Raw genomic sequence first — 27,688 nt, 5'->3', positions numbered from 1 at the left:
TGTTTTATTTTATTCATGATGAATAAGAGTGGTGTGATGGGTCAGATCTGCAGTGAAGAGAATCAACATTACAACTTCATCAATTTGTGATTTTAGAAGGACATTCTTGAAGAAACAGTGTGGACTCAGCTGGCTAAAAGTTTTTCCACGGTACTAGTTGAAAGAATTTGTGGCAGTTATAGCTTAGTCTTCGAAAAAAGAGCAACTTGCTCATAAATGTACTTTGCATCCTCCTCCACCACGGCAGTCAGAGGCTTGTTTTAGAACTTTCCAACACATCAACCTCCTGAGTTGTCTGGCTTTTCATGGCACTTAATGTAAGAAAGGAAACAGAGTAGGTGGCCAAGTATGGCGGTAGAGGCCATGCATTAAGTCCTTGACATGTTTCAGGAAATGTAAAGATGAATCATGATTAACTATAACCTAAGGTCTTCACTAAGTTAGACTTAGCCTAGCAAGTACATTGACTGCAGTGCATTCGGAAAGTATTCAGACCCCTTGACCTTTTCCACACTTTGTTAAGTTACAGCCTTATTCAAAAATGTCTTAAATTGTTTTTTTCCCCTTATCAATCTACACACAAAACCCCTTAATGACAAAGCAAAAACAGGTTTTTAGAAATGTCTGCAAATGTATGAAAAAAACAAAACTGAAATATCACATTTACAGTTGAAGTCGGAAGTTTACATACACCTTTGCCAACTACATTTAAACTCAGTTTTTCACAATTCCTGACATTTAATCAGAGTAAAAATTCCCTGTCTTAGGTCAGTTAGGATCACCACTTTATTTTAAGAATGTGAAATATCAGAATAATTGGAGAGAGAATTATTTATTACACCTTTTATTTCTTTCATCACATTCTCAGTGGGTCAAAAGTTTACATACACTCAATTAGTCTTTGGTAGCATTGTCTGTAAATTGTTTAACTTGGGTCAAACATTTCGGGTAGCCTTCCAAAAGCTTCCCACAATAAGTTGGGTGAATTTTGGCCCATTCCTCCTGACAGAGCTGGTGTCAGGTGAGTCAGGTGTGTAGGCCTTCTTGCTTGCACACGCTTTTTAGTTCTGCCCACACATTTTCTATAGGATTGAGGTCAGGGCTTTGTGATGGCCACTCCAAAACCTTGACTTTGTTGTCCTTAAGCCATTTTGTCCCAACTTTGGAAGTATATTTGGGGTCTTGTCCATTTGGAAAACCCATTTGCGAACAAGCTTTAACTTCCTGACTGATGTCTTGAGATGTTGCTTCAATATATCCACATCATTTTGATGCCATCTATTTAGTGAAGTGCACCAGTCCCTCCTGCAGCAAAGCACCCCCACAACATGATGCTGCCACCCCTGTGCTTCACGGTTGGGATGGTGTTCTTCGGCTTGAAAACCTCCCCCTTTCTCCTCCAAACATAACGATGGTCATTATGGCCAAACAGTTCTATTTTGGTTTCATCACTCCAGAGAACATTTCTCCAAAAAGTACGATCTTTGTCCCCATGTGCAGTTGCAAACCGTAGTCCGGCTTTTCTATGGTGGTTTTGGAGCAGTGGTTTCTTCCTTCCTGAGCGGCCTTTCAGGTTATGTCGATATAGGACTCATTTTACTGTGGATACAGATACTTTTGTACCTGTTTCCTCAAGCATCTTCACAGGGTCCTTTGCTGTTGTTCTGGGATTGATTTGCACTTTTCGCACCAAAGTATGTTCATCTCTAGGAGACAGAACGTGTCTCCTTCCTGAGCGGTTGACGGCTGCGTGGTCCCATGGTGTTTATACTTGCGTACTATTGTTTCTACAGATGAACGTGGTACCTCCAGGCGTTTGGAAATTGCTCCCAAGGGTGAACCAGACTTGTGGGGGTCTACAATATTTTTCCTTGAGGTCTTGGCTGATTTCTTTTGATTTTCCCATGATGTCAAGCAAAGAGCCACTCAGTTTGAAGTTAGGCCTTGAAATACATCCACAGGTACACCTCCAATTGACACAAATTATGTCAAATGGTGTCAATTATCAGAAGCTTCTAAAGCCATGACGTCATTTTCTGGAGTTTTCCATGCTGTTTAAAGGCACAGCCAACTTAGTGTATGTAAACTTCTGACCCACTGGAATTGTCATACAGTGAATTATAAGTGAAATAATCAGTATGTAAACAATTGTTGGAAAAATGACTTTTGTCATGCACAAAGTAGATTTCTTAACTGACTTGCCAAAACTATAGTTTGTTAACAAGAAATGTATGGAGTGGTTGAAAAACAAGTTTTAATGACTCCAACCTAAGTTTATGTAAACTTCAGACTTCAACTGTACATAAGTATTCAGACACTTTAGTCAGTACATTGTTGAAGCACCTTTGGCAGCAATTACAGCCTTGAGTCTTCTTGGGTATGATGCTACAAGCTTGGCACACCTGTATTTAGGGAGTTTCTCCCATTCTTCTCTGCAGATCCTCTCAAGCTCTGTCAGTTTGGATGGGGAGCGTCGCTGCACAGCTATTTTCAGGTCTCTCCAGAGATGTTCCATCGGCTTCAAGTCCGGGCTCTGGCGGGGCCACTCAAGGACATTCAAAGACTGGTCCCAAAGCCACTCCTGCGTTGTCTTGTCTGTGTGCTTAGGGACGTTGTCCTGTTGGAAGGTGAACCTTCGCCCTAGTCTGAGGTCCTGAGAGCTCTAGAGCGGTTTTCATCAAGGATCTTTTTGTACTTTGCACTGTTTATCTTTCCCTCGATCCTGACTAATCTCCTAGTCCCTGCCGCTGAAAACCATCACACATCACACAGCATGATGCTGCCACCACCATGCGTTCAGGCCAAAGAGTTCAATCTTGGTTTCATCAAACCAGAGAATCTTGTGCAGACATTTTAAAAACCTGTTTTCGCATTGTCAGTATGGGGTATTGTGTGTAGATGGATAAAAAAAATCCTCATCAATTTTAGAATAAGGCTGTAACGTAACAAAATGTAGAAAAAGTCAAGGAGTCTGAATACTTTCCGAATGCACTGTATGTTGCCCCCCAGCAATCTGCCAGTCAGGCAGACAGAAGGAGAGAGATAGAGATATAGACAGCAAAACATAGGCTATTTACATGTCTTAGTCAACAGGCTGGATAACTTCTGTACTCCTTTCCTTTGTTCCCCCTCCATCTTTCCATCTAAGCTAGGCGATTCCTGCTAAAAAGAAAATGAAGAATAACATAATGCAGTTGAGAGAGAGAGTGACAACGCTCAGGAGAACACCCAGATGTAGACAGTTTCGAAGTAACAAATGTTTATTACAGAAACAGTGGGGCAGGCAAACACCAGGTCAAGGGCAGGCAGAGGTCAGTAGTCCAGAGCAGATTCCGAAAGGTACAGAATGACAGGCAGACTCAGGGTTAGGACAGGCAGAGTTCAGCAGTCCAGGGTGGTATAACAAGGTACAAAACGACAGGCAGGCTCAGGGTCAAGGCAGGTAGAATGGTCAGAAACTGGGAAAGGTTGAAAACAGGAACTAGAGATAGACAGGAGCACAGGACAAAATGCTGGTAGGCTTGACGAAACAAAACAAATTGGCAACAGTCAAACAGAGAACACAGGTATAAGTACACTGGGGATAATGGGGAAGATGGGTGACACCTGGAGGGGATGGAGACAAGCACAAAGACAGGTGAACGAATTAGGGTGTGACAGTACCTCCCCCCTCTAGAGGCACCAACTGGTGTCCTACCTGGTCGCACACCTGGCCGGCGTTGGAACTCAGCGATGAGGCTTGGGTCCAGGATGTCCCTGGAGGGGACCCAGCACCTCTCCTCCGGGCCATTACCCTCCCAGTCAACCAGGTACTGGAATCCCCTGCCCCGTGGTCGAACCTTCAGGAGGCGCCTCACCCTGTATGCCGGTTGGCCGTCGATGAGATGGGGAAGAGGGGTGGGCCTGGAAACAGGAGACAAAGGGCTGTGAGACATAGGTTTAATCCTATAAAAATGAAAAGTGGAATGTATACGGAGGGTACGGGGCAACAGAAGACGAACAGCAGAGGGGACAATAATCTTGGAGATGGGGAAAGGGCCTATAAAGCAGGGGGAAAGTTTGCGGGACTCCACCTGGAGGGGCAGGTCTCGAGTGGACAGCCACTCTGCCAGAGACGATACCGAGGAGCCGGGGTCCGGTGGCGGTCCGCTTGTCGGTGATACCTGGAGGTGGTCTTGAGAAGAGCCGACCGGGCTCTCTTTGAAGGTAAGGCGACAGAGGTGGACAAACATCTGGGCCACCATAATTTGCAAATAAATAAATTAAAAATCCTACAATGTGATTTTCTGGATTTTTTTTCTCATTTTGTCTGTCATAGTTGAAGTGTACCTAGGATGAAAATTACAGGCCTCTCTCATCTTTTTAAGTGGGAGAACTTGCACAATTGGTGGCTGACTAAATACTTTTTTGCCCCAATGTAGGTCTGTAACAGTTTGGGTCTAGACTGTCTCCCCCTTTGAAGAGGGAGATGATCGCAGCAGCTTTCCAATCTTTGGGGATTTCAGACGATACGAAAGAGAGGTTGAACAGGCTAGTAATAGGGGTTGCAACAATTTCGGTGGATAATTTTAGAAAGAGAGGGTCCAGATTGTCTAGCTCAGCTGATTTGTAGGGATCCAGATTTTGCAGCTCTTTCAGAAATCAGCTGTCTGGATTTGGGTGAAGGAGAAGCGGGGGGGGGGGGGGGCTGAGATGTTGGCCGAGGTAGGGGTAGCCAGGTGGAAAGCATATCGTAGATTTATCGGTGGTGACAGTGTTTCCTATCCTCAGTGTAGTGGGCAGCTGGGAGGAGGTGCTCTTATTCTCCATGGACTTCACAGTGTCCCAAAACGTTTTGGAATTAGTGCTACAGGAAGCAAATTTCTGTTTGGAAAAGCTAGCCTTAGCTATCTGACTGAGTATATTGGTTCCTGACTTCCCTGAAAAGTTGCATATCGCAGGGGCTATTCAATGCTAATGCAGAACGCCACAGGATGTTTTTGTGCTGGTCAAGGGCTGTCTGGGGTCTGGGGTGAAGCAAGGGCTATATCTGTTCTTAGTGCTACATTTTTTGAATGGGGCATGCATATTTAAGATGGTGAGGAAAGCACTTTTGAAGAGCAACCAGGCATCCTCTACTGACGGGATGAGGTCAATATCCTTCCAGGATACCCGGGCCAGATCGATGAGAAAGGCTTGCTCCCTGAAGTGTTTTAGGGAGCGTTTGACAGTGATGAGAGGTGGTCGTCTGACCGCGGACCCATTATGCATGCAGGCAATGAGGCAGTGATCGCTGAGATCCTGGTTGAAAACAGCAGAGGTGTATTTAGAGGGCAAGTTGGTCAGGATTATATCTAAGAGGGTGCCCATGTTTACGGATTTAGGGTTGTACCTGGTAGGTTCCTTGATAATTTGTGTGAAACTGGGGGCATCTAGCTTAGATTGTAGGACGGCCAGGGTGTTAAGCATGTCCCAGTTTAGGTCACCTCACAGTACGAACTCTGAAGATAGATGGGGGCTTGTCCTTAGTTTGTCCTTAACCTCCTCCGATACTCCATGCAGGAATGTGTCGAACAGCGATTCCGGATTCCAGGCACTCTCAGCTGCCAGCGTGCGGAAATCCATCGCATAGTTACCTCCGCATGTTGGTCAGCTGCCAACGTGTGGAAATCCAAAAACAGTTACTCCCACAATACTAACCTAAATGAAAAGAAGGAAGCCTGTACAGAATATAAATATTCCAAAACATGCATCCTGTTTGCAAAAAGTCACTAAAGAAAAGCTGCAAAAAATGGAGCAAACAAAGGAACTTAATGTCTTGAATACAAAGTGTTATGTTTGAAGCAAATCCAACACAACACATCACTGAGTACCACTCTTCATATTTCCAAGCGTCAGGTGGCTGCATCATGTTATGGGTATGTTAGTCATCGTCAAAGTCTAGGGAGTTTTTTTTGTTGATAAATAAAAACGTAATAGAACTAAGCACAGGCAAAATCCTAGAGGAAAACCTGGTTCAGTCTGCTTTCTAACATACACTGGGAGACAAATTCTCCTTTCAGCAGGTCAATATCCTAAAACACAAGGCCAAATATACACTGGAGTTGCTTACCAAGACAACATTGAATCTTCCTGAGTGGCCTAGTTACAGTTTTGACTTAAAATGGCTGTCTAGCGATAATATTGTGGTTACTCTACAAATCATTCCTACTGAATATGTGGTGTACTTAACTGCAATATAGTATTGTTACTATTCATGGGAGCATTGTTATTAGGGACATTGGTGTTGACCGTGACCTTTACCCTCCAGAGTCGTTATTACATAACGATACATTATTAACATGACACTACCACATGTTGAGTTGGGCATATCGCTCTCCTGTTTTCTACCGTTTGTATATGGCTTTACACTGTTTGTATGTAAAGTAAATGAAAATTGAAACGCTTGTGGATATTCCTTGTAAAGTTAGCACACTAGCAATGCTCAACAACCAACTTGACAGAGCTTAAAGAATTATGTGCAAATATTGTACAATTCAGGTGTGCAAAGCTCTTAGAGATTTACCCAGAAAGACTCACAGCTGTAATTCATGCCAAAGGTGATTCTAACATGTATTGACTCAGGGGTGTGAACACTTATGTAATAAGATATTTCATTTTCAAAACATTTTCAAAAATGTCTAAAAACATGTTTTCACTTTGTCATTATGGGGTATTGTGTGCTGATGAGTGAGAAAAACAGTATATTTAATACATTTTTAATTCAGGCTCTAACACAACAAAATGTGGAATAAGTCAAGGGATATGAATACTTTCTGAAGGCACTGTAAATCCCAAAGAGCATCTCTACCAAATGTGGCGCCAGTAGGAGCGTGTGGGTTAAATCACTGTGGAAGCCAAGCCAGACAAAAAGCCATATTCCAACCTGTGATGTGATAATTGCTTTGTTCGCTCTATAACCTGTTAGTGCATATGCCTCGCCACTGTGATATGTAGGCCTAAGGCCGAGATAATAAGAAGACACAGTGGCAGAATAAATTCAACCACTCCTTTGTTTCATCACAAAACTGGATAGCAACCTCTGTCAGGTGAAGTCTACAAAGCATATTGCATGTAACAAACAGTTACATGACCTACAGCCATGGTCAAGAAAGTTATTGTTTCCAACATTTTTGGACAACTTAACAACTATTGATTTAGAACCACGGAGAGTGACCGCATGTCACAAAGAAAACAGGAGCTGCCTCCACTATTCTAGTACCATTTCAACTTCAATACTTCAACATCATCAAATCACTTCTGCTTAGTCTAATACATTGACAACTTAGAGATATCAGAAACCATTTAGACCAATCAACGTAGGCTAAATATGATGTGGCCTGCCATGGTTCTGATTTATATGTGTGTGTGTGTGTGTGTGTGTGTGTGTGTGTGTGTATGTATATGTGTGTGTGTGTGTGTGTGTGTGTGTGTGTGTGTGTGTGTGTGTGTGTGTGTGTGTGTGTGTGTGTGTGTGTGTGTGTGTGTGTGTGTGTGTGTGTGTGTGTGTGTGTGTGTGTGTGTGTGTGTGTGTGTGTGTGTGTGTGTGTGTGTGTGTGTGTGTGTGTGTATGTGTATGTTGGCGCGTGCAAGTAGAAATAACATGTTGACTCACCTTACTTGTAGAGAAATGCCAAAGCCATCCTCTCTTTCACCGTCTATGAATCTGTTATACAGTACACGCTTTTACTTTTTGTTGTCCTAGGCTACCTGGCTAAAATGCTTGCTCGCTAGCCTAACTTCCTTTCATGGGCAACATTAGCTAGTTAACATTAGCCTTCTACATCTAGTTACATACTGAACTTCCATCCTCTCAGGCCAGGGGCACAATGTATGAATTTATGGTTGGGTCAGAATTGCCATTATAATCATTGGCCAGTAGGGAGAATTAGGTTAAACCATGGCTAATTTAGGAAAGGGTCAATTTTAGCTAGCTAGCTACCCACTGGAGGACAACAACACAAGTAGATGCAACAATTCAAGTTTTTTCTGTCAATTACCTATTTCTCTTGATGTGATGTGATTGCAGTGAAGCCAAATCCAAACTGGCTCCCCTTTACACTTTTTTTTTTTTTGGTGCTCCAGCCCCATTCACAGTTGAGCTCACTCAGTTTCGCTCAAGTCTGATTAGCAATTATTTTATATGTTTTTTTTTTAATCAGGGGAGGCCATAGGCTCGCTGGTTTCCCTTGCATTCAATACTAGGGGCGGAAACAATGTCATACTCTTTTTTGGCCATATAGCATCAGATAGATGGCATACACATAAAGAGACAGAGGGGCGCTGTTTTGCTCACTCCGATGCTTTCTCCGGTGAGATTCAGCCTCTTGGAAAATTATGAAACACAGAGATGAAATATACATTATTTTTATTATAGGTCCTATGAGCACATGCCACGGTAAATTAACGTGTGAATCCGCCACGTCACGTTTTTGATGCTAAGGCCCAGGACTATAGGGTCTGTCCTCTGTGCAGCAGGGTGAACGTTTGATATCCCTAGGCATAGCCTCTTATTTAGATGCCTCTAAACATCTACAGGTAAATAAGACGAATCAGTGCCCACTGCCCAAGTGGTTTATTTCATTGGCGCTGTCCATGGTGCTGCAACTAAACTGGGCTCTACAGGTGGTCTGTGTATATGAAGTGAACCAAATTCAACTGTAGCCTATTGAGTGATCAACTCTTTCCAGGTCTTAGCCTACCTCCATTGTTGTGTGTTCCGTTACAAAAGACGGGATACTTGTGCTGAACCAACGAAGCCTGAATACTTGCGCGTTGTGCTTTAAAAAAACTAGTCTCGGATAAACCAGGCGTGTTATAGCTCCGTATGGACAGCAGATGTCCCCTCATCCCATATTTTCCGTCTGCGTGGCCGGTGATTTGCTCTCCTCTTCTACGTCATTGGAATCTCAAAATGGCTCCTGCTCACCGCCCAAATGGGGGCGGCTGCCGGTTTTTCTAATAACAAAAATTATACACGACCAGGCGACTGATATCCCCCCTTTTCCTGCCGCCGTCGCTCGGAATAGCAACCGTATTTTGATTATGCGTCATTCTGTAAGGAGGGATACTCTCTGAGATCATGATAGGCATAATAGCTAGACAAGGAAAAACGGGGAAAGAGCAAGCAAAGCTGAACCAGCCACCACAGCGTTTTTGTTATGGAGCAGTGGTGTAGGGCATGTGAATGACATGGAAAAGGCATATAATGTCTCTTCTCCACCGGCTTTCTGTGTTGGTGCGAACGAAAAGGGGACCAGCAGTACATATGTCACCCAGCCGCTGTCTCACGGTACCGCCGAAGCGGCAGCTTGTATCTCTAAACATGTCAGCAGGGACGCAACGGGTTGCAGTGACAGCAGGGAGTCGGGTGAAGCAGGAGAGGATATTGGCCGTTCCACGGTTTTAGTTACCGACAGTCCATCCGGTGACACTGTAAGCAATTGTGTTATTCCTGAGCCAGGTTGTGACTCTGCTACAAACGGGTTTACTGTGTCAACAATGGTAGGCGCCAAGGCAGGGAACTCCTCTGCTGTCGCTGCAGTGAATCGAGAGGAAATGGACGGGAATGCTCTCCAGAGGATTTCACTGGCAGAGAAGAACAAGGAATCCTCTGCAGAAGAAGTAGATGCCTGTCATCCACCATTGAACTTTGTGACAGCAGCTGAGACTGTAGAGTCATTGACACACTCCTGCAATGGACAGCTTGAACTGAGCTGCACAGCTGCCTCCCGGACTGTTCCAGAGGGGCTCTCGAATTGGGACACAGACAGTGTTATTCAGAGCACCCTCAGCAGTGATGCTGTTATTAGGCGACCGGTTAACTGGAGTATGACCCCTGACAAGGAGGCCAAAATGGCAAATGGTGGATTATTTATAGGACACAGCAGCGCCAAGTTACACACAGAGACAGTTGTAACAATTATTTTGGATGGAGCTGCAACATGTCTCTCTAACACACAGTGTGAAAAACCCTCAATTGCAATGAGTGCAAGGGAGGGACATCACAAATCCTGCAATATCAGAGTGGAACCTCCCGGGGCCCAGCCTAGGACACAAGCTAACGTAGCAGGAGATCTATCTGGTGGTGCTACATCCAATCTCACCTCTCAGGGTTTACCATCAAGCCCAGCACCAACGAAAGACCCCTGTAGGGTCAGTGCTAAACCAGACACCATTCAGGGAGAGGAATCTTCAGCATCTGGTCACCTAGGAGATGATCTTTCTTCCAGACCCCATCCTCAGGCGCTCAGGACCAGGACTGTGCCCAACAGTGTGAGCTATGACTCCACCATTCTCAGTCCAGGGGATGAGGATGGGGAGACCTTCGCGGAGCTGGGGGCCCAGGGCCACAGTGACCGCCGATTCATGGACGTCAGTCTGAGCTCCAGGAACACCTTTGAGTCCAGCAGACGCCAGTCTGCCCCAGGGGATATACCGGAGGGCCTGAGTGTAGTCTCGGCAGACCCCTCAGAACTGGCTTTACAGTCCAAAAGACCCGGCATTGCTGAGTATTTTGGCAGGTAAATGAGTTGTTGTATTTGTTGGCTGAGAATATTTGCATGGTGACAAGTGCATTTTCTGCAAGGAATGAGAGGTACAAACTTTGTCACCGTGTGCTTACTTCGCTTTACATCAAGGTTTGCCTTTTATACTCCGTATAGCCATATTATTGATGCAATTTAAACCCTTTAAAACAGCAGTCACTGCCATTAATCTTCCTCGCCTTGCAAAACTGTGTATTGGTATTGTAACGGCACACCAGGACATAACAAACAAAGCCAGCGACTAGAACTAGGCCTCTGTCTCATTCAACATTTAGAGCAGGCAGAGACCTGGTGGAAATGGAGCCAGCTGCAGTGAATACTGTAGTAACGGTGTTCCCACACACGGACATCCTCTAGGTTGTTACACTTTACAGTAGGTGCAAATGAATTAGAAACACTTCATTATTAGTTCATAGATAGTTTATACATCTCTAATAAATACTTAGACCATGATTGGTAGCTATAATATTGTGACATCAGCTGATGTAAGAAGGGCTTTATAAATACATTTGATTGATATAATATAATAAAACAGTTTATGAGCTACTTATAACTCCTTTGTAAACCTTCATGTGAAGTGGTAACCCCTAGGTTTATGGCCCCGCATAGGATCAGGTGAAATTGATTCAATTGATTAAATAAGAGTGGCTGCATATCACTCCTTCAGTGGCAACTGAACTGACCATATCAGTATAACTTTTGTCCGATCTAGGAAGTAATTCAGAAAGACATTTAATAACCCTGATTTCTCAGTACGTCGACTCATCAAAACCGTTTAGCTGACAGGGGGAATAAAATAAGTGTGTCATCATTAAAAATTGCCCAATCATTGTCCTGGATTTTCTGTCTGGTCAGGAGTTTATTTCCCAAGAAGCAGAGAGAGCCGAAGGGTCCGTCTCAGAATGTTCCTGGTTGGAAGCTGTTTGGGAAGGTTCCCGCTAGAGAGAGCGCTCCCAAGGACTCCAGGACCATACAGCAGGTTGGTGTCCCAGGCCCATATTCATGAATAAAGCATGTCAGATTAGGAGTGCTGATCTAGGATCAGCTGTGTCTTTTAGATCATAATGAAAAGGATTTCATTGACATGGAGGCCCTAGGCCCGTATACATAAAGCATATGAGAGTTAGAGTGCAGATCTAGGATCATGTCATCCCTGTACATATAATCTTATTCATTATTATTTGAAAGACAAAACTGATCCTAGATCCACACTCCTACTCTGCGAAGCTTTTTGAATGTTGGCCCCGATGTCACTGGTACAGTAGTTATTCACAGATCTATTAACTGACCTAACTTCCTGTAAAGTATTGTGTACGGGAGAGAAAGCTATCTGACCCCGCCTGGAGGGAATCCAGCAAGTGCGTCATCTCGGAATGTACTAGTAAAGTCGAGGTGGATGCCATGAGCTCAATATTTAGCCTAGATCATTTTTTCCCACGTGCTAGTCAGGACTTAACCCTAATGAATAGGGATTATGTCAGCTTTACGTACCTAACCTCAATTTGTTCACATAGCTTAATGCTTTAAAGAAAGTAAAGGACTACAACTGTTTAATCTCCAAGTCATTTACACCCCTTCTGTTCAACTCCTTCACCTATGATACATTGCGTTGCAGCCCTTTTGTTTTGTATCACGCGATTCACTAGTTGTCACTTGAAACAGACACAGTAAAATTGCAGCCTTGTGCAACACGCAATGACACAGCATAACAATCATTCCCTATTCTGACAACTCACCTATACTTGTTTGACCAGGTAGCACACTGATAGCATCTCATGCTCACAGCTCGAGTAGATTCTTTAACATCAGATATCATTTCTTCTGAGAATCCTATAATAGAGTGCCTGGTAATAATGGCATCAGAGCTTATATATAGTGGTGTGACAAAGGCTTTAGTCGGCCTGTACTTGGCCTACTCCTTCCCAACACTGACGAGAGAGTAGGGTTCAGGTCATCCAGGTTGGAGCCTGGCAAGCCCTGGGGCCTGGCTCTGTCCCTGGGGCTGGCTAGCTGCCTGGCTGGCTGCCTGAGTAAAGAGTAGGTCTTATTCAAGGTGTATGTCTCTTGCCTGGTATGTTGAGCCTCGATTGAGCTTGAATTATGCCCATCTCCTGCCCTCAGCCCCTGGCTATGTCCTTCCTTCCTCTCTCTCCCTCTTCTCCTCACTCCCTGTCTCCCTCCCCTACTCTGCCATGCAGGTACAGGTCTGTCTCCACAGTCATTGGAGGCACTAATGCATGATTTCATTCCTGGATGGAAACAGACACTGAAGCCAGTTAAATGTTTCCCTTCACTGGATTAGTAGTGCACTCAACTCTAGTACATAAAGCTGCAGACGAGATGAGAGATGAGCGTTTATAAGCCTCACTGTCCTACTGAGATTATGACTAAAAGAGAGTGACCTCATCTAGAGTGAGCTACACAGGTTAGAGTAGGGATCTAGGTGTCAGAGGGTCCATCTGTAATGTGTTCCAGAAATGTGTCGTATTGAAGCTCAGGTGATTGGTTGATCCTTCATGCAGTTATTCTACCTGCAGGGGTAGGGATTGAATTGCATCTCCAACAGAGGCCCTTTCAATAAAGTTGCCTATCTTCCTTACCAGTGCCAAAGGGCAAAGTTGCTTATGTGGATTGGATGTGTACTGAAGGGTCACACTTTATCTGGATAGTCCGAATAGTCCATCGGTAGATGCTCTACAGGTGGTCATACGATCAACAAACTGTCTGTTAAGGTTAGTTAGGTTTAGAATAAGGGTTAAGATTAGGGCTAGGATAAGGGTTAAGGTTTGGGATAGGGTTAATAGATAGTCTGTAGAGCATCTACAGATGGACTAACTATCAGTAACATTTCAACTATCCAAATAAAGTGGTTACTCTGAATTACTTGACATTATTCTTCTTCTTTTTTTGATAGACACTTTGATAAACACTTTTGAACTGAGTTTAAACGTTGTTCTTCTTTCATCAGGAAAGTACTCCAGATGGTCTCGCGTCTGTGTCCACACCAAATCTCTTAAGCGCAGGGGTATGGACTTTCTCGAGTTTCCTTTTCAGTCATCTTCTCAATCTCCTATCTGCATGGGGCTGCTAAGCAACCATTTCCATTGACCATACAACTCATGTCCATGCCCACCCTAGTACTAACAGAGTAGGGGGAAATGCATGCTGGGGGAAAAAATTATCATAATTTAATGCAGTTTCAAAAGTAATCTTCGACAATCACAAGGTCTCTGAGACTCTTGCCATAGCTCCAGCAGCTCATAGACTCTGTGGCTCAAAATGTTGAAATCCAGAGTGTTGTGATCCATTTTCCCTTACATACGTTCTCAAATGTGATAGATCTATTAGATTTGCCTGTATTCCTTATTATGGACAGCGAACGTTCAGGAAGCTACACAGACACAATGGAAACTAGATTAGAGCTCCGAGTTAAATTGTGTTTGAGGGCATTTAAAAAAAATATACTATAAATGGTTAAATGAGTGAAAAATAGATGTCATTGTTGCAATTGTTTGACTAGGCAACATATTCTAACGTCCGAAATTGACATGTTGAGTTGTTTTGCCATATTCAGTTATTTAATAATACGTTAATTTCCCTAATGTGGGCAGTTTGTGTTACTACCTTACACAAGCTTGCATTTTCACCTCAAGCAACGAAGTGAAATTACACATTTTAACCTCAGATTGGTGAACTTAATATAAGCATTTATAGTCATCAAGATGACACTAAATCGATTGATTTAAATAAATTAATATCTTTGGTTTGGTACCATTGATTTTATCATATGCGCTTGTCTGTCGCATGTCTAACAATGCTGACCAGACTGCATGCGCGCAAGTTGATTTTGTCCACTTACACCAGACGCGATCAGGACACGCAGGTTGAAATATCAAAACAAACTCTGAACCAATTATATTAATTTGGGGACAGGTCGAAAAGCATTTAAGATGTATGGCAATTTAGCTAGCTAGCTTGCTGTTGCTAAATAAACATTGGGTTGTTATTTTACCTGAAATGCACAAGGTCCTCTACTTTGACAATTAATCCACAGATAAAACGGTCAACCGAGGTTGTTTCTAGTAATCTCTCCTCCTTCAGGCTTCTTCTTCTTTGGACTTTATATGGCGGTTGGCAACCAACTTTAAGGTGCATTACCACAACTGACTGAACTGGAGTGTGGACCTCAGTTCATCTTTCAATCACCCACGATGGTATATGCTCCTAAAAACCAATGAGGAGATGGCACGTAGGTATATCCTCCTAAAAACCAATGAGGAGATGGGAGAGGCAGGACTTGCAGCACGTTGTGCTTTACAAATAGAACCATGTTCTATTTTTAGCGCCTGGCTACGTAGACGTGCGCGATAATTGAATAACATATGTGTGTACATTTATTTTGCGACGCTCGCGCATGCGACTCAAGCGCTGTGGTCAGCATGTAAGAACGTGGTTGTCCTTTTCAAACTCAAATGGCAATGGGAAAATCAGGGCGCACTCTTTCTAAAAGCCTCTGGCCACAAACAAATACACAGATTTGACAGTCAAGCTGTCACTCAAATGAGAACCAACCCATCACTATGTAGAACTACCTGTGGAGCAATTATTTGTTGAAATGATCCATTGTTGTTTACTTTTTCGTATTGGTCATCTCCCGTAAACTTTGTCCCACAGGGCGATGAGTTGATAAATGGCCACTACAGGTTCTTATCTATTGACTGGTAGTATACCCAAGGTCGTTGTCGTTTGTCTTTCAGAAGAGCGAAAAATGGTAGCGGCAGACAATTGTCCCAGTACCATTGATTTACATACAATATCTATGTGAGTGATTCCTCTGTGCACGCTATTGATTACAGTAGAACAAGCTAATCAATTTCTGTCTGGCGTGACTGCTTGACAAATGTTGATGCATGAGCAGTTTTTAAGTTACTAATTTAGCAAAATACAAGGAATCTGAACACAAGCGTGACAAGTGTGTAGGGAGTCATTTTTATGTCTTGGTCTTCAACATGCACTATCACAACTTATTTCAGCATATTGATTATGTTTTTACACGGCTATAAATTAAAATGACATGACAGGAAGCAGCTACTGTACCATTTTCAACTTGTGTCTTAAGAATTTAGATGTTACTTTTAACATTATTTTTCAAAAATCTTCTACTTAATTAGGTAAATACTACTGCATGAGTCCAGAAATGTGCTATGATTGATTGATTTTGATGATATTAGTGAAATCGGGAAAATTACCAAGAATTGCTAAGATTTTTGGTTTACCTTACATTGATATATTTGACTTGACATTTATTAATAAACACAGTTGATTACATGATGATTGTATATACACTTTGACATTACAAGTGGTCCCAGAGATCTATATGCTTTTCTGGTATACACTTTGTGATTATATATGATAGTGTGCCTCTAGAAAAGCATTGGTGTTGGTTAAACACAGTTCAACTCTGACCTTTTCCAAGTACTATAGGACAGCAGCAATCAAATGGTGAAAAAGCTGTGCCTATTTCTCCACTTTTACTATGGTGGCTGTTATTCTTCACTGGTTTTGGTAAATCTCACTCTCCTGAGACGGCACTCCCCTCCCGTCCTTACCAGCCTTTTCTTCTGATAGCCCCCTTTGTAACTACTACCCATAAATGTCTTGAAGGGGCCACAACACAAGACAATGTAGCCATTGACATCCATACAGTAGCCGTTTCATGCATTGTGAAAGGTCAAAGGTAAGCCTTGTTTTGTGTAGTGGAGCTGAGGGATGTATGGTGATACATCTAGTCACTTGGTCTATTAGATAGTCAATGCACCAACTTGCACGAAACAAACGCATTGAATATCAGGGGCATTTATTGACCCCTTAGACATGACTCATGATGTACAGTTGAAGTCGGAAGTTTACATACACCTTAGCCAAATACATTTAAACTCAGTTTTTCACAACTCCTGACAATGAATCCTAACTGACCTAAGACCTAGTCTTAGGTCAGTTAGGATCACCAATTTATTTTAAGAATTAAATGAAATTGTTTAACTTGGGTAAAATGTTTCAGGTAGCCTTCCACAAGCTTCCCACAATAAGTTGGGTGAATTTCTAAAGCCATGACATCATTTTCTGGAATTTTCCAAGCTGTTTAAAGGCACAGTCAACCTAGTTTATGTAAACTTCTGACCCACTGGAATTGTGATACTGTGAATTCTATGTGAAATAATCTGTAAACAATTGTTGGAAAAATGACTTGTGTCATGCACAAAGTAGATGTCCTAACCGACTTGTCAAAACTGTAGTTTGTTAACAAGAAATGTGTGGAGTGGTTGAAAAACTAGTTTTAATGACTCCAACCTAAGTGTATGTAAACTTCTGACTTCAACTATAACACCCTAAGGATGCTCTCTCTCTCTCGACCTCTCTCCAGATCGCTCTCCACAGTCATCAACAACCATCACACACTCCACAGTCCCTCCATTTTCTCCCCCTCCAACCATCACACACTATTTAGTCCCCTCATTCTCTCTCTAATTCCTCTCTCTCTCTCCCTCCCCAGACACATAGGCTGCTGCCTGCATGGGCCTTGTGATTTCCACAAGCCTGTCAGCTGATTCTGTCACCCCTCACGGCTAAAGCCACTATCTTTCCTCCCTTTCAAATGTAAACCCAAGAGGCTAGTTGACCTGTATTTGGGCTGTGTTTTCTAGTACCTATAGGGATTCAGGTTTTTGATGTATCTGCAGGAGTTTGAGGCCAGGGTGGGCAAGGCTGGGCCTGGGGGAACGTCAGCTGGGACGTCCCCTACTCAGCCTCAACAGGGCCGGAGGAAGAACCTGGAGTTTGAGCCACTGTCCACCACAGCTCTTATACTGGAGGACAGGCCTGCGTAAGTCCACACTATCTCTCCCTCTGAATCTCTCTCCACTTTATTTCTGTCACATCTTTCCATTTCTTTGTCTGTTCCTCTGTTCTTGTTTATTATGCCCTCCAGTCCTTGCAGAGGGAAAAGGCCAAATGTTTTGAGAAAGGTTAGACCTACAGTGGCTTGTGAAAGTTTTCACCCCCCTTGGCATTTTTCCTATTTTGTTACCTTACAACCTGGAATTAAACACAAACACAACAAATATTTTTTTATTGTGAGACAAACAAGAAATAAGACAAAAAACTGAAAACTTGAGCGTGCATAACTATTCACCCCCCAAAAGTCAATACTTTGTAGAGCCACCTTTTGCAGCAATTACAGCTGCAAGTCTCTTGGGGTATGTCTCTATAAGCTTGGCACATCTAGCCACTGGGATTTTTGCCTTTCAAGGAAAAACTTCTCCAGCTCCTTCAAGTTGGATGAGTTCCGAAGATATACAGCAATCTTTAAGTCATACCACAGATTCTCAATTGGATTGAGGTCTGGGCATTGACTAGGCCATTCCAAGACATGTAAATGTTTCCCCTTAAAACACTTGAGTGTTGCTTTAGCAGTATGCTTAACGTCATTGTCCTGCTGGAAGGTGAACCTCCATCCCAGTCTCAAATCTCTGGAAGACCGAAACAGGTTTTCCTCAAGAATTGTCCTGTATTTAGCGCCAACCATCATTCCTTCAATTCTGACTAGTTCCCAGTCCCTGCCGGTGAAAAACATCCCCACAGCCACCACCATGCTTCACTGTGGGGATGGTATTCTCAGGGTGATGAGAGGTGTTGGGTTTGCGCCAGACATAGCGTTTTCCTTGATGGCCAAAAAGCTAAATTTAGTCGCATCTGACCATAGTACCTTCTTCCATATGTCTGGGGAGTCTCCCACATGCCTTGTGGCGAACACCAAACATGTTTGCTTATTTTTTTCTGGGCTACTCTTCCGTAAAGCCCTGCTCTGTGGAGTGTACAGCTTAAAGTGGTCCTATGGACAGATACTCCAATCTCCACTGTGGAGCTTGCAGCTCCTCCAGGGTTATCTTTGGTCTCTTTGTTGCCTCTCTGATTAATACCCTACTTGCCTGGTCCATGAGTTTTGGTGTGCGTCCCTCTCTTGGCAGGTTTGTTGTGGTGCCATATTCTTTCAAATGTTTAATAATGGATTTAATGGTGGTCCGAGGCATGTTCAAAGTTTCTGATATATTTTTATAACCCAACCTTGATCTGTACTTCTCCACAACTTTGTCCCTGACCTGTTTGGTGAGCTTCTTGGTTTTCATAGTGCTGCTTGCTTGGTGGTGCCCCTTGCTTAGTGGTGTTGCAGACTCTGGGGCAAAGGGGGTGAATACATATGCACGCACCACTTTTCCGTTTTAAATTTTTTAATAATTTTTTGAAACAAGTTATTTTTTTCATTTCACTTCACCAATTTGGACTATTTTGTGTATGTCCATTACATGAAATCCAAATAAAAATCCATATAAATTACAGGTTGTAATGCAACAAAATAGGAAAAATGCCAAGGGGGGTGAATACTTTTGCAAGGCACTGGATCTGTATTACACACACTACATTATTTTCAACTAGGCTCAGGCCAGGGTGTGGTGTCTATTAAGAACACAGTGAGAAGCACACAGCGTCCAAAAACAAGTGGTGTTGAGTTTCTCTGTCTGTGAGACTCCTTGGTCACCTCAGCTGCTCTCTCTGATCCAAGACCTCAGGCCCTCATTAAGAATAGATATATGAAATCTGAGTGTGATGCCTGAACCATAACAAACACACTGTCTGCAAGGCAAAGTCCATCTTTCTGTTTGTAGGTGTTAATCTCTCTTTAATCCTCAATGTGTTGAACTTGACTAAAAGTAACCATTTTGTGTCCTCGGTTATGTGATATGCACTGATTACGGTGAAATTGACACTGACAGACACTGATACCGTGTCTCCTCTGCTCTCTCGGCAGGAACCTTCCTGCCAAGTCTGTGGAGGAGGCCCAGCGTCACCGCCAGGAGTATGACGAGATGGTGGCCGAGGCCAAGAAGAGAGGTACTGTTAATGCATTTCTCTCTCACCCCTTCCATTTCACTGTCTTTTCAGGGCTGTGCAATGGAGGTCAGCCACATTTGACCTGTCCACTGTATAGACCTCCAGATGTTACTTTGCTCATTCTGTCAGTTGAAGCCGTTGCTAAAGCCAGAACTTAAACATACTTTTGCCACTTTACATCATGATAACAATTGTAAAGCAGAAAGAAAATAAAATAGATATATTTTTTAACGCATTTATAAGCATCTGTTAACATTTATAAGCATTTCTAATGGCGTATTCATTAAAAGTTATTATGAAGTGTAACCAAAGGATTTGTGCCCCCCTCCCCACAGAATTGAAGGAGGCCCAGAGGAAGAGGAAAGAGATGAAGGAGAGGTTTAAGCAGGAGGAAAGCATCGCCAACGCCATGGTGGTCTGGAACAACGACATCCTGCCCAACTGGGAAAACACGTGAGTTAGCTAGCTAGTCACTTCCTGCTAAACAACTCTCCACTGGCATGGGGAAGCGATGGAGAGTAATCCAGTCAGTACAGTACAGTGGCGGTCGGCGCCGTTTAAGATGAGGGATGATGATACATTTTTTATGAGCATGGCCTTGTTTCTATTACAGTCACATTGGATGATTGTCATTCATATTCCATTCACCCAGCTCAATGTAACATCGATAGGTTTCGGCTACTACATGATACTCTAATTTTCCCTTTACCCATCATGATGTTGCTACAACCTAGCCTATGAATGGAAGTTTACAACGTAGGTGCACAGATAGAGAATTTTGAGTAATCAAGATGACAGACAGTGACACATTCAATACCTCCTTGCAAATTATTGCCTGCATCTATCTGATCTAGGGTGTAATCATTAGTCCAAATAGTTGCAAATGAGAGTTTCTATTGGATAAATTCAGTTATTGTTATCCCCGTTTCATTCCGTTTGCTTCCGCTTAAGAAACATTTTTCAACCGAATCGGCAAAATGAATACACCCCTGATCACATGCAAACACAGTTCACTTTCATAGCAGCCACATAAAAACAGCATGATCACTTTGCTCGTTGTATATATACTTCCTTCTCCCAACTATCTACGCGTTCTCCTCCTCTCACATTTCCCCTTCGCTTGTGGACTTCAGTGCACAACACATCAGCTGTCTGTGACCAGGCAAAAAAAACTTTCCAAGCCAAACCTTCAAATCATGACCATTGACCGCTAACCACTACACACAGCCTACATTGTTGTCACATCATAGACATGCAGTACAGTGTACAGTCAGAAAGCAGTTTAGCAGTTACACTGGTGTGCCCCGGTGGCAATAACTTAATAAAAGCTTACCTTGACTTGGAAGAGTTCCAGTGTTGGATAGCCATAGCCAGCTGGCTAACTTAGCATCCCTCTCTGTTTGAGCCGAGTGTTTGAGTAGGCTAAACTAGCTAGCTAGCTGCATTCATGAGCTAAGTGAAAGTTTTTTAAAAATACTACCAAATCTCTCTCTCTTGCTTCTCCTTAATTTTGGAAGAAATTAATTTGTTAACAGTTGAACTATTGTCTTTGTCTCTCTTTGAGTCAACTACTCACCACATTGTATGTACTGCAGTGTCAGCTAGCTGTAGCTTATGCTTTCAGTACTAGATTAATTATCTGATCCTTTGATTGGGTGGACAACATGTCAGTTCATGCTGCAAGCCCTGATAGGTTGGAGGGCGTCCTCTGGAAGTTGTCATAATTACTGTGTAAGTCTATGGAAGGGGGTGAAAATCATGAGCATCCTAGGTTTTGTATTGAAGTCAATGTACCCCGAGGAGGACAGAAGCTAACTGTCCTGTGGCTTCACCATGGCGTTACCCTACAGAGTGCTGGTGATGTTACTGTAGACCTTCATTGCAAAACAGTGTTTTAATCAATTATTTGGTTTTAGCTATGAGGAGGGGATGGTCCTTCACCCTCTGAGGAGCCTCCTCTGGTACAGTATTCAGTCAGTTTTTCTGCCAGTCAGCCATTTAATTAGCCAGCCAGACAGCCAATCAGTCAGTGAACCAGTCGACTCAATCAGCCAGTCAGTAACTTGGTCAGTAAACCAGTCGGTCAGTAGGCTTGTAGGCATAGGTCAGGGCTCCCATGTGCAGCAGGCCCATGCCAGTCTGTTTGTGTCCCCCTGTAGGCGTAACACTCGGCGGGTGCGAGAGCTCTGGTGGCAGGGCTTGCCCCCCAACGTCCGAGGAAAGGTCTGGAGCCTGGCCATAGGCAACGAGCTCAACATCACCCCAGGTATGTAATGATGTTTCAATAGTCATAACTCCTAGAACGCCCAGCATAATTCAGTATTCCCAATGGCAGAATAGGATCAGATTTGCATTCAGAAAAATACATACAAAGTCAAGTTATGTGTCAATACACATAAAGTACATTGGAATGTATTAACATGGCCAACGTTGTACATCTAAAAATGTAGTGCGCGGGTATTGTTTGTTTTCTAACAAAACAAGCACTTTCCCCACTTTCAGCTGGAGTATATGTACCAGCCTGTTGTGTTGTGAGTGGAAGGAATTTCTGGATTGCCTCCATGTTTCACTGCCAGAAAGTGCCTTTGTGGTTTACAGAAAAATGCAAAGTAGACATCCTGACTCATTGAGAGAGTAATCTTCTTTCCTTTTCTACAGAGCTGTATGAAATATTCCTCTCCAGAGCAAAGGAGAGATGGAGGAGTTTCAGTGAGACGGGTTCAGAAACAGAGGCTGACGGTTGGTCTGAGGCGGGGGTGGGGTGGGGTGGGGAGAGAAGCCCTCAGGGGACAAGACTGTGAATCTCATCCTCAAACACACACACATCCATTCTCCTCTCTTCCTGTTTGAGACAAAGCTATTTCCTCTCGTTGCTTTTACATCTGAGGTCCTTGACATTATTGTGGAACTAAAACTTAGCAGTGCTGCCGCCACATTGGCGTCACATTACTGCACAAATCCCCCTCACTCAGCAGCCATTTGCATGCTTGGTGCAAAGGCTTTCTGTTGTTTTTCCTCTAGTGATCTGTAAAGCGCCTGTTTCTACCATCATGTCAGACTGTCTGCCCATTGGTCCAGTACTGAGAGTCAATAGTGACACATTCAAAGCGCTAACATCTGTAGCACATTAGAAAGACTGTGTTTTTGCCAACGAGAGCCTTAGGAGATGGATCCAACAGGATTTAATAGAGCTGAACAGAGAGATTTGCAGCCTGTCTCCTCTTGGCATCGTTTTAGGTTACAAAATATTGGCACTGCATCAGTGTCTCTGTATCGGTCATTGATTGCTGAGTTACTCGGCCAATCATGCACAAACAACGATACAGAGAGGTCAGACAAGCTGGAGATCAGTTTATTGTAGCAAACTGAAATGGTTCCGTTTTATCCTTTCTCTTATGATGTTTTTAACATAATTTGTTCGTGTTTCGATCCGAGATGGGGCATCGCTGGCAGACAGAGAGTCCAGTCTGGACCTGATCAAGCTGGACATATCCCGCACATTCCCTCCTCTTTTTATCTTCCAGAAGGTACAGTAAATGTCTTACCCCGTGTGAGTGAGTGAGTGAGTGAGTGAGTGTGCGCTCCATGGCATTTCTCATCCTATGATTGTCTTCAACCACAGGGTGGGCCATATCATGATCTCCTCCACAGTGTGCTGGGGGCCTACACCTGTTACAGACCTGACGTGGGATATGTGAGTAACACGTCAAAACAGCACTCTTTGTCCTTATTTTCTCCCATACTGCGGGGGTTGTTAAGTGAAATGGCGGCTCTGTTCTCGTTCAGGTCCAGGGCATGTCCTTCATAGCTGCAGTGTTAATCCTCAACCTGGAGGAAGCTGATGCCTTCATCGCATTCGCTAACCTGCTCAACAAACCCTGTCAGCTGGCCTTTTTCAGGGTGGACCATGATCTGGTGAGGCCCACTTCCACAGGGGCCACTGTGGAAAATTGTCCTCTCTCTAAAACGACTTTAACAGGACTGAGTTAGTCGTCACTGAATCTCTCGCTACCGTTCTTCTTCTCTAGATGCTGAAATACTTTGCTGCATTCGAGGTGTTCTTTGAAGAGAACCTCCCAAGACTATTTAACCACTTCCAGAGCTCCAACCTCACCCCAGATCTCTATCTCATAGACTGGTAAGTACCTATGGGATTTCTGTGAACATTTGAAAGTATGTAGCAGCTCTCTTTAGTGTGGCCTTCAACTTTTAGTTCCAGTCGTGCTATCAGCTCAGTATTCACAGTTATAAGAGCACAGCTACTGTAAACTCTAGATTAAATAATCTGCATTCACCATTCTGCTAACTGCCACTTTTGTGCGTGTGCGTGTGTGTGTGTGGTGAACTTGCTTGCGTTCGTTCGTTTGTGAATGCATGCTTCTGTGTCTGTGTACAGGATCTTCACTCTGTACAGTAAGTCGTTGCCATTGGACGTGGCGTGTCGCGTGTGGGACGTATTCTGTCGTGACGGCGAGGAGTTCCTGTTCCGGACGGGTCTGGGGATTCTGCGTCTGTATGAGGACGTGCTCCTACAGTTGGATTTCATCCGCAGCGCCCAGTTTCTGACACGCCTCCCTGAGGATATAGGCTCAGATAGGCTGTTCGCCTGCATTGCGGCCGCGCCCATGCTCAATGGAAACAGAAAATGGTCCCAGGTCAGTTCCTCTAAACAGAAGAAGACATGAAAGTGAGAAAATGGATATGTTTGCGCGGAGTGACAATAAACATACAATAATGTTATTATGTGGTTGGGTTGAAGCCATTTCTGTAGCCTATTGAGTGAACTGGGTCATGCTCCCAGAATTCCTCAAAAATAGCCTGTAGTTATGTCCAGTCCCTGGTCTGCCCGTCCGTCACATGTGCCACTTGTGTGGCCAGGAGCAGTTCAGAAATTACACATAACTCAGCCACTGCTATATGGAAGACATCTTTATCATAGATTCGCACTGGTGGACCACTCTTGACACACACAGGAAACTGTTGAGCGTGGAAAACCCCAGCAGCGTTGCAGTTCTTGACACAAACTAGTTTGCCTGGCACATACTAGCATACTTTGTTCAGAGGCACTTAAATATTTTGGCTTGCCCATTCACCCTCTGAATGGCACACATACACAATCCGTGTCTCAATTGTCTCGAGGCTTAAAAATAATGATTTAACCTGTCTCCTCCCCTTCATTTACACTGACTGGAATGGATTGAACAAGTGACATCAATAAGGGATCAGTCTACTGTATATCATCGATAAGAGCAGATGTTCTTAATGTTTTGTATACTCGGTGTATGTCAGTTACAGAAATAAATTGGAAAGAACCTGTATGATAGTCTGCTTTTTTTTGTGGAAATGTAGGCTACACAGCACCACCTACAGGTGTTTATTTATTGTGTTTGCCTAAAAAGAATGACCGGTTGCAGTTTTATGCTAAGATTTGCTCTCTCCTCTCCAGGTATTTCACGCGTTGATAAAGGACAACAAGGACATGGACAGGAATTGCAACCCAGCACTTAAGAGTTTATGATTCAGCAGTGGAACATTTGAATGATCATGTTCCTCTCTTTAATTGAGAGGCTTTGATCACCTTAGATTGATCATGGTAAATGGACCTCAAAGAATTTCATACTTGAAGATGGAGGCCTTGAACACCATTGGCAATTTGATTGAATTTAGAGTATTTATGGTAGTATATCATGAATATACAGTACCAGTCAAAAGACAGACCTACTCATTCAAGGGTTTTTCTTTTTTACTATTATTTTAGAATAATAGTGAAGACATAAACTATGACATAACATATATGGAATCATGTAGTAACCAAAAAAGTGTTAAACAAGTCCAAATAGATTTTAGATTCAAAGTAGCCACGCTTTGTCTTGACGACAGCTTTGCACACTCTTGGCATTCTCTCAACCAGCTTCACCTGGAATGCTTTTCCAACAGTCTTGAAGGGGTTCCTACACATGCTGAGCACTTGTTGGCTGCTTTTCCTTCACTCTGCGGTCCAACTCATTCCAAACCATCTCAATTGGGTTGAGGTCGGGGGATTGTGGAGGCCAGGTCATCTGATGCAGCAGTCCATCACTCTCCTTCTTGGTCAAATAGCCCTTACACAGCCTGGAGGTGTGTTGTGTCATTGTCCTGTTGAAAAACAAATGATAGTAACACTAAGCGCAAACCAGACGGTATGGCGTATCGCTGCAGAATTCTGTGGTAGCCATGCTGGTTAAGTGTGCCATGAATTCTAAATAAATCACTGACAGTGTCACCATCAAAGCACCATCACACCTCCATGCTTCACGGCCGGAACTACACATGGAGATCATCCATTCATCGACTCTGCGTCTCACAAAAACACGACGGATGGGACCAAAAATCTCAAATGTGGACTCATTAGACCAAAGGACAGATTTCCACTGGTCTAATGTCCATTGCTTGTGTTTCTTGGCCCAAGCATGTCTCTTCTTCTTATTGGTGTTGTTTAGTAGTGGTTTCTTTTCAGCAATTCGACCATGAAGGCCTGATTCACACAGTCTCCTCTGAACAGTTGATGTTGAGATGTGTCTGTTACTTGAACTCTGAAGCATTTATTTAGGCTGCAATCTGAGGTGCAGTTAACTCTAATGAACTTATCCTCTGCAGCAGAAGTAACTCTGGGTCTACCTTTCCTGTGGTGGCCCTCGTCAGAGCCAGTTTCATCATAGCGCTTGATGGTTTTTGTGACTGCACTTGAAGAAACTTTCAAAGTTCTTGTAATTTTCCAGATTGACTGACCTTCATGTCTTAAAGTAATGATGGATTGTCGTTTCTATTTGTTTATTTGAGCTGTTCTTGCCATAATATGGACTTGGTCTTTTACCAAATAAGGTTATCATCTGAAAACCACCCCCACCCCTGTCAAAACACAACTGATTGGCTCAAACACATTAAGAAGAAAAGTACATTTGTGGAATTTCTTTCATCAAGGCACACCTGTTAATTGAAATGCATTCCAGGTGACTACCGCATGAAGCTGGTCGAGAGAATGCCAAGAGTGTGCAAAGCTGCCATCAAAGGAAAGGGTGGCTACTTTGAAGAATCTCAAATGTAAAATACATTTGTTTGACACTTGTTTGGTTACTACAAGATTCCATATATGTTATTTCATAGTTTTGATGTCTTCACTATTATTCTAAAATAAAGAAAAACCCTTGAATGAATAGGTGTCCAAACTGTTGACTGGTACTGTATGATGACATACTGAAGTTAGACCCAATTCATTACATCTATCTAGTCCCATCACAAAAGTCTGGAGTTTCTTAATTGAGTGAGGCCCTTAGTTACACCTGTGGATTTTATCTCACTAACATAAGATATTTAATGAAAATGCACCTCCAAGCATAGATTTACAGTATATGATTTAATGGATCAAGCCAATATAACAACATGGAACAAAATGAAAACAGTGACACAGCCCATGCATTTCTTAAGTCTCTGAAGCTTGACATCGAACAGTTTCTGCTCAACTAAACTAACAGTAATAGGTTTTCATTACAGTAAGCACTTGTTTCCGAAAGACCCATAGAAAGTGCAAAAGAGAACGTGTGGCACATGAAGTTTCTGTTTTGCTTTTGTGTGTGAATGAATCCACAGTGAAGCTCTAATATTGTTGTGAATGAAAGAGCAATGAGACCCTTGTTCAAAGCACCTATTCATGAAACATCATTTACTTTTAAAACATTGTGATGTTGCTCGCATCTTTTGTTACTTTACATTTGACTTATATGTTGAGATGCAACATTTTTTAATCAATGCTGTAGTTCATGGTTCTACAGGACATTTTTCATATCTTATATATTGGATATAAAAAAAGTTGTATATTGTTTCTTTTGCATTTTTTTCTATGCTCTATTGTACAGTTTTCATACTACTATGTTAGAACAATTGTAAATATATTTGAAATGAATTTTAAAAAAGTACCTCTGTGATACTGTATCAGACCAGAAGTTATGAATGTGAATAAATCAAAGATATGATAATTGCATTTTTGAAATATTGTCTATTTATTCCCAGACAGTCAGTGTTTCCTGACTGCCGGTGTACCCACCCACAACACACCCAAGCAAACAGGTCTTCCCGACCACTAGGTGGCATTTATTTTTATTAGATTTTCTTTTTTCATCCGTGAAGAGAACACACTT

General features: G+C 42.9%; 1 protein-coding gene and 1 long non-coding RNA gene across 3 annotated transcripts; one reads left to right on the top strand and one right to left on the bottom strand.

Annotated features, from left to right (window-relative positions):
- Nucleotides 1-14,876, bottom strand: LOC135561208 (uncharacterized). The gene is made up of 3 exons (XR_010459300.1): nt 14,578-14,876; nt 3,698-3,903; nt 1-3,162 (listed from the first exon to the last, which is right to left on the bottom strand). It is a non-coding gene; the product is annotated as an uncharacterized LOC135561208 (long non-coding RNA).
- On the top strand, nt 8,933-27,531 carry tbc1d12b (TBC1 domain family, member 12b). Of its 2 annotated transcripts, XM_029684652.2 has the most exons (14): nt 8,933-10,541; nt 11,421-11,544; nt 13,534-13,590; nt 17,306-17,448; nt 19,432-19,514; nt 19,850-19,967; nt 21,674-21,780; nt 22,173-22,253; nt 22,950-23,041; nt 23,137-23,208; nt 23,301-23,429; nt 23,543-23,652; nt 23,911-24,169; nt 24,961-27,531. In XM_029684652.2, exons 1-14 carry the CDS (start codon nt 9,211-9,213, stop codon nt 25,030-25,032), a joined length of 2,778 nt encoding a protein of 925 aa, XP_029540512.1. In that variant the 5' UTR covers nt 8,933-9,210; the 3' UTR covers nt 25,033-27,531. The 2 variants fall into 2 exon arrangements, with proteins under 2 accessions (XP_029540512.1, XP_029540513.1); XM_029684653.2 differs by lacking the exon at nt 13,534-13,590.
- Nucleotides 27,532-27,688: the final 157 nt, after the last annotated feature.

The sequence above is a fragment of the Oncorhynchus nerka genome, linkage group LG16, assembly GCF_034236695.1.
Source record: "Oncorhynchus nerka isolate Pitt River linkage group LG16, Oner_Uvic_2.0, whole genome shotgun sequence".
In the NCBI taxonomy this organism is placed as follows: Eukaryota; Metazoa; Chordata; class Actinopteri; order Salmoniformes; family Salmonidae; genus Oncorhynchus; species Oncorhynchus nerka.
The sequence above is the reverse complement of the archived record's forward strand: the minus strand, read 5'-3'. Positions and strand labels throughout refer to the sequence as shown.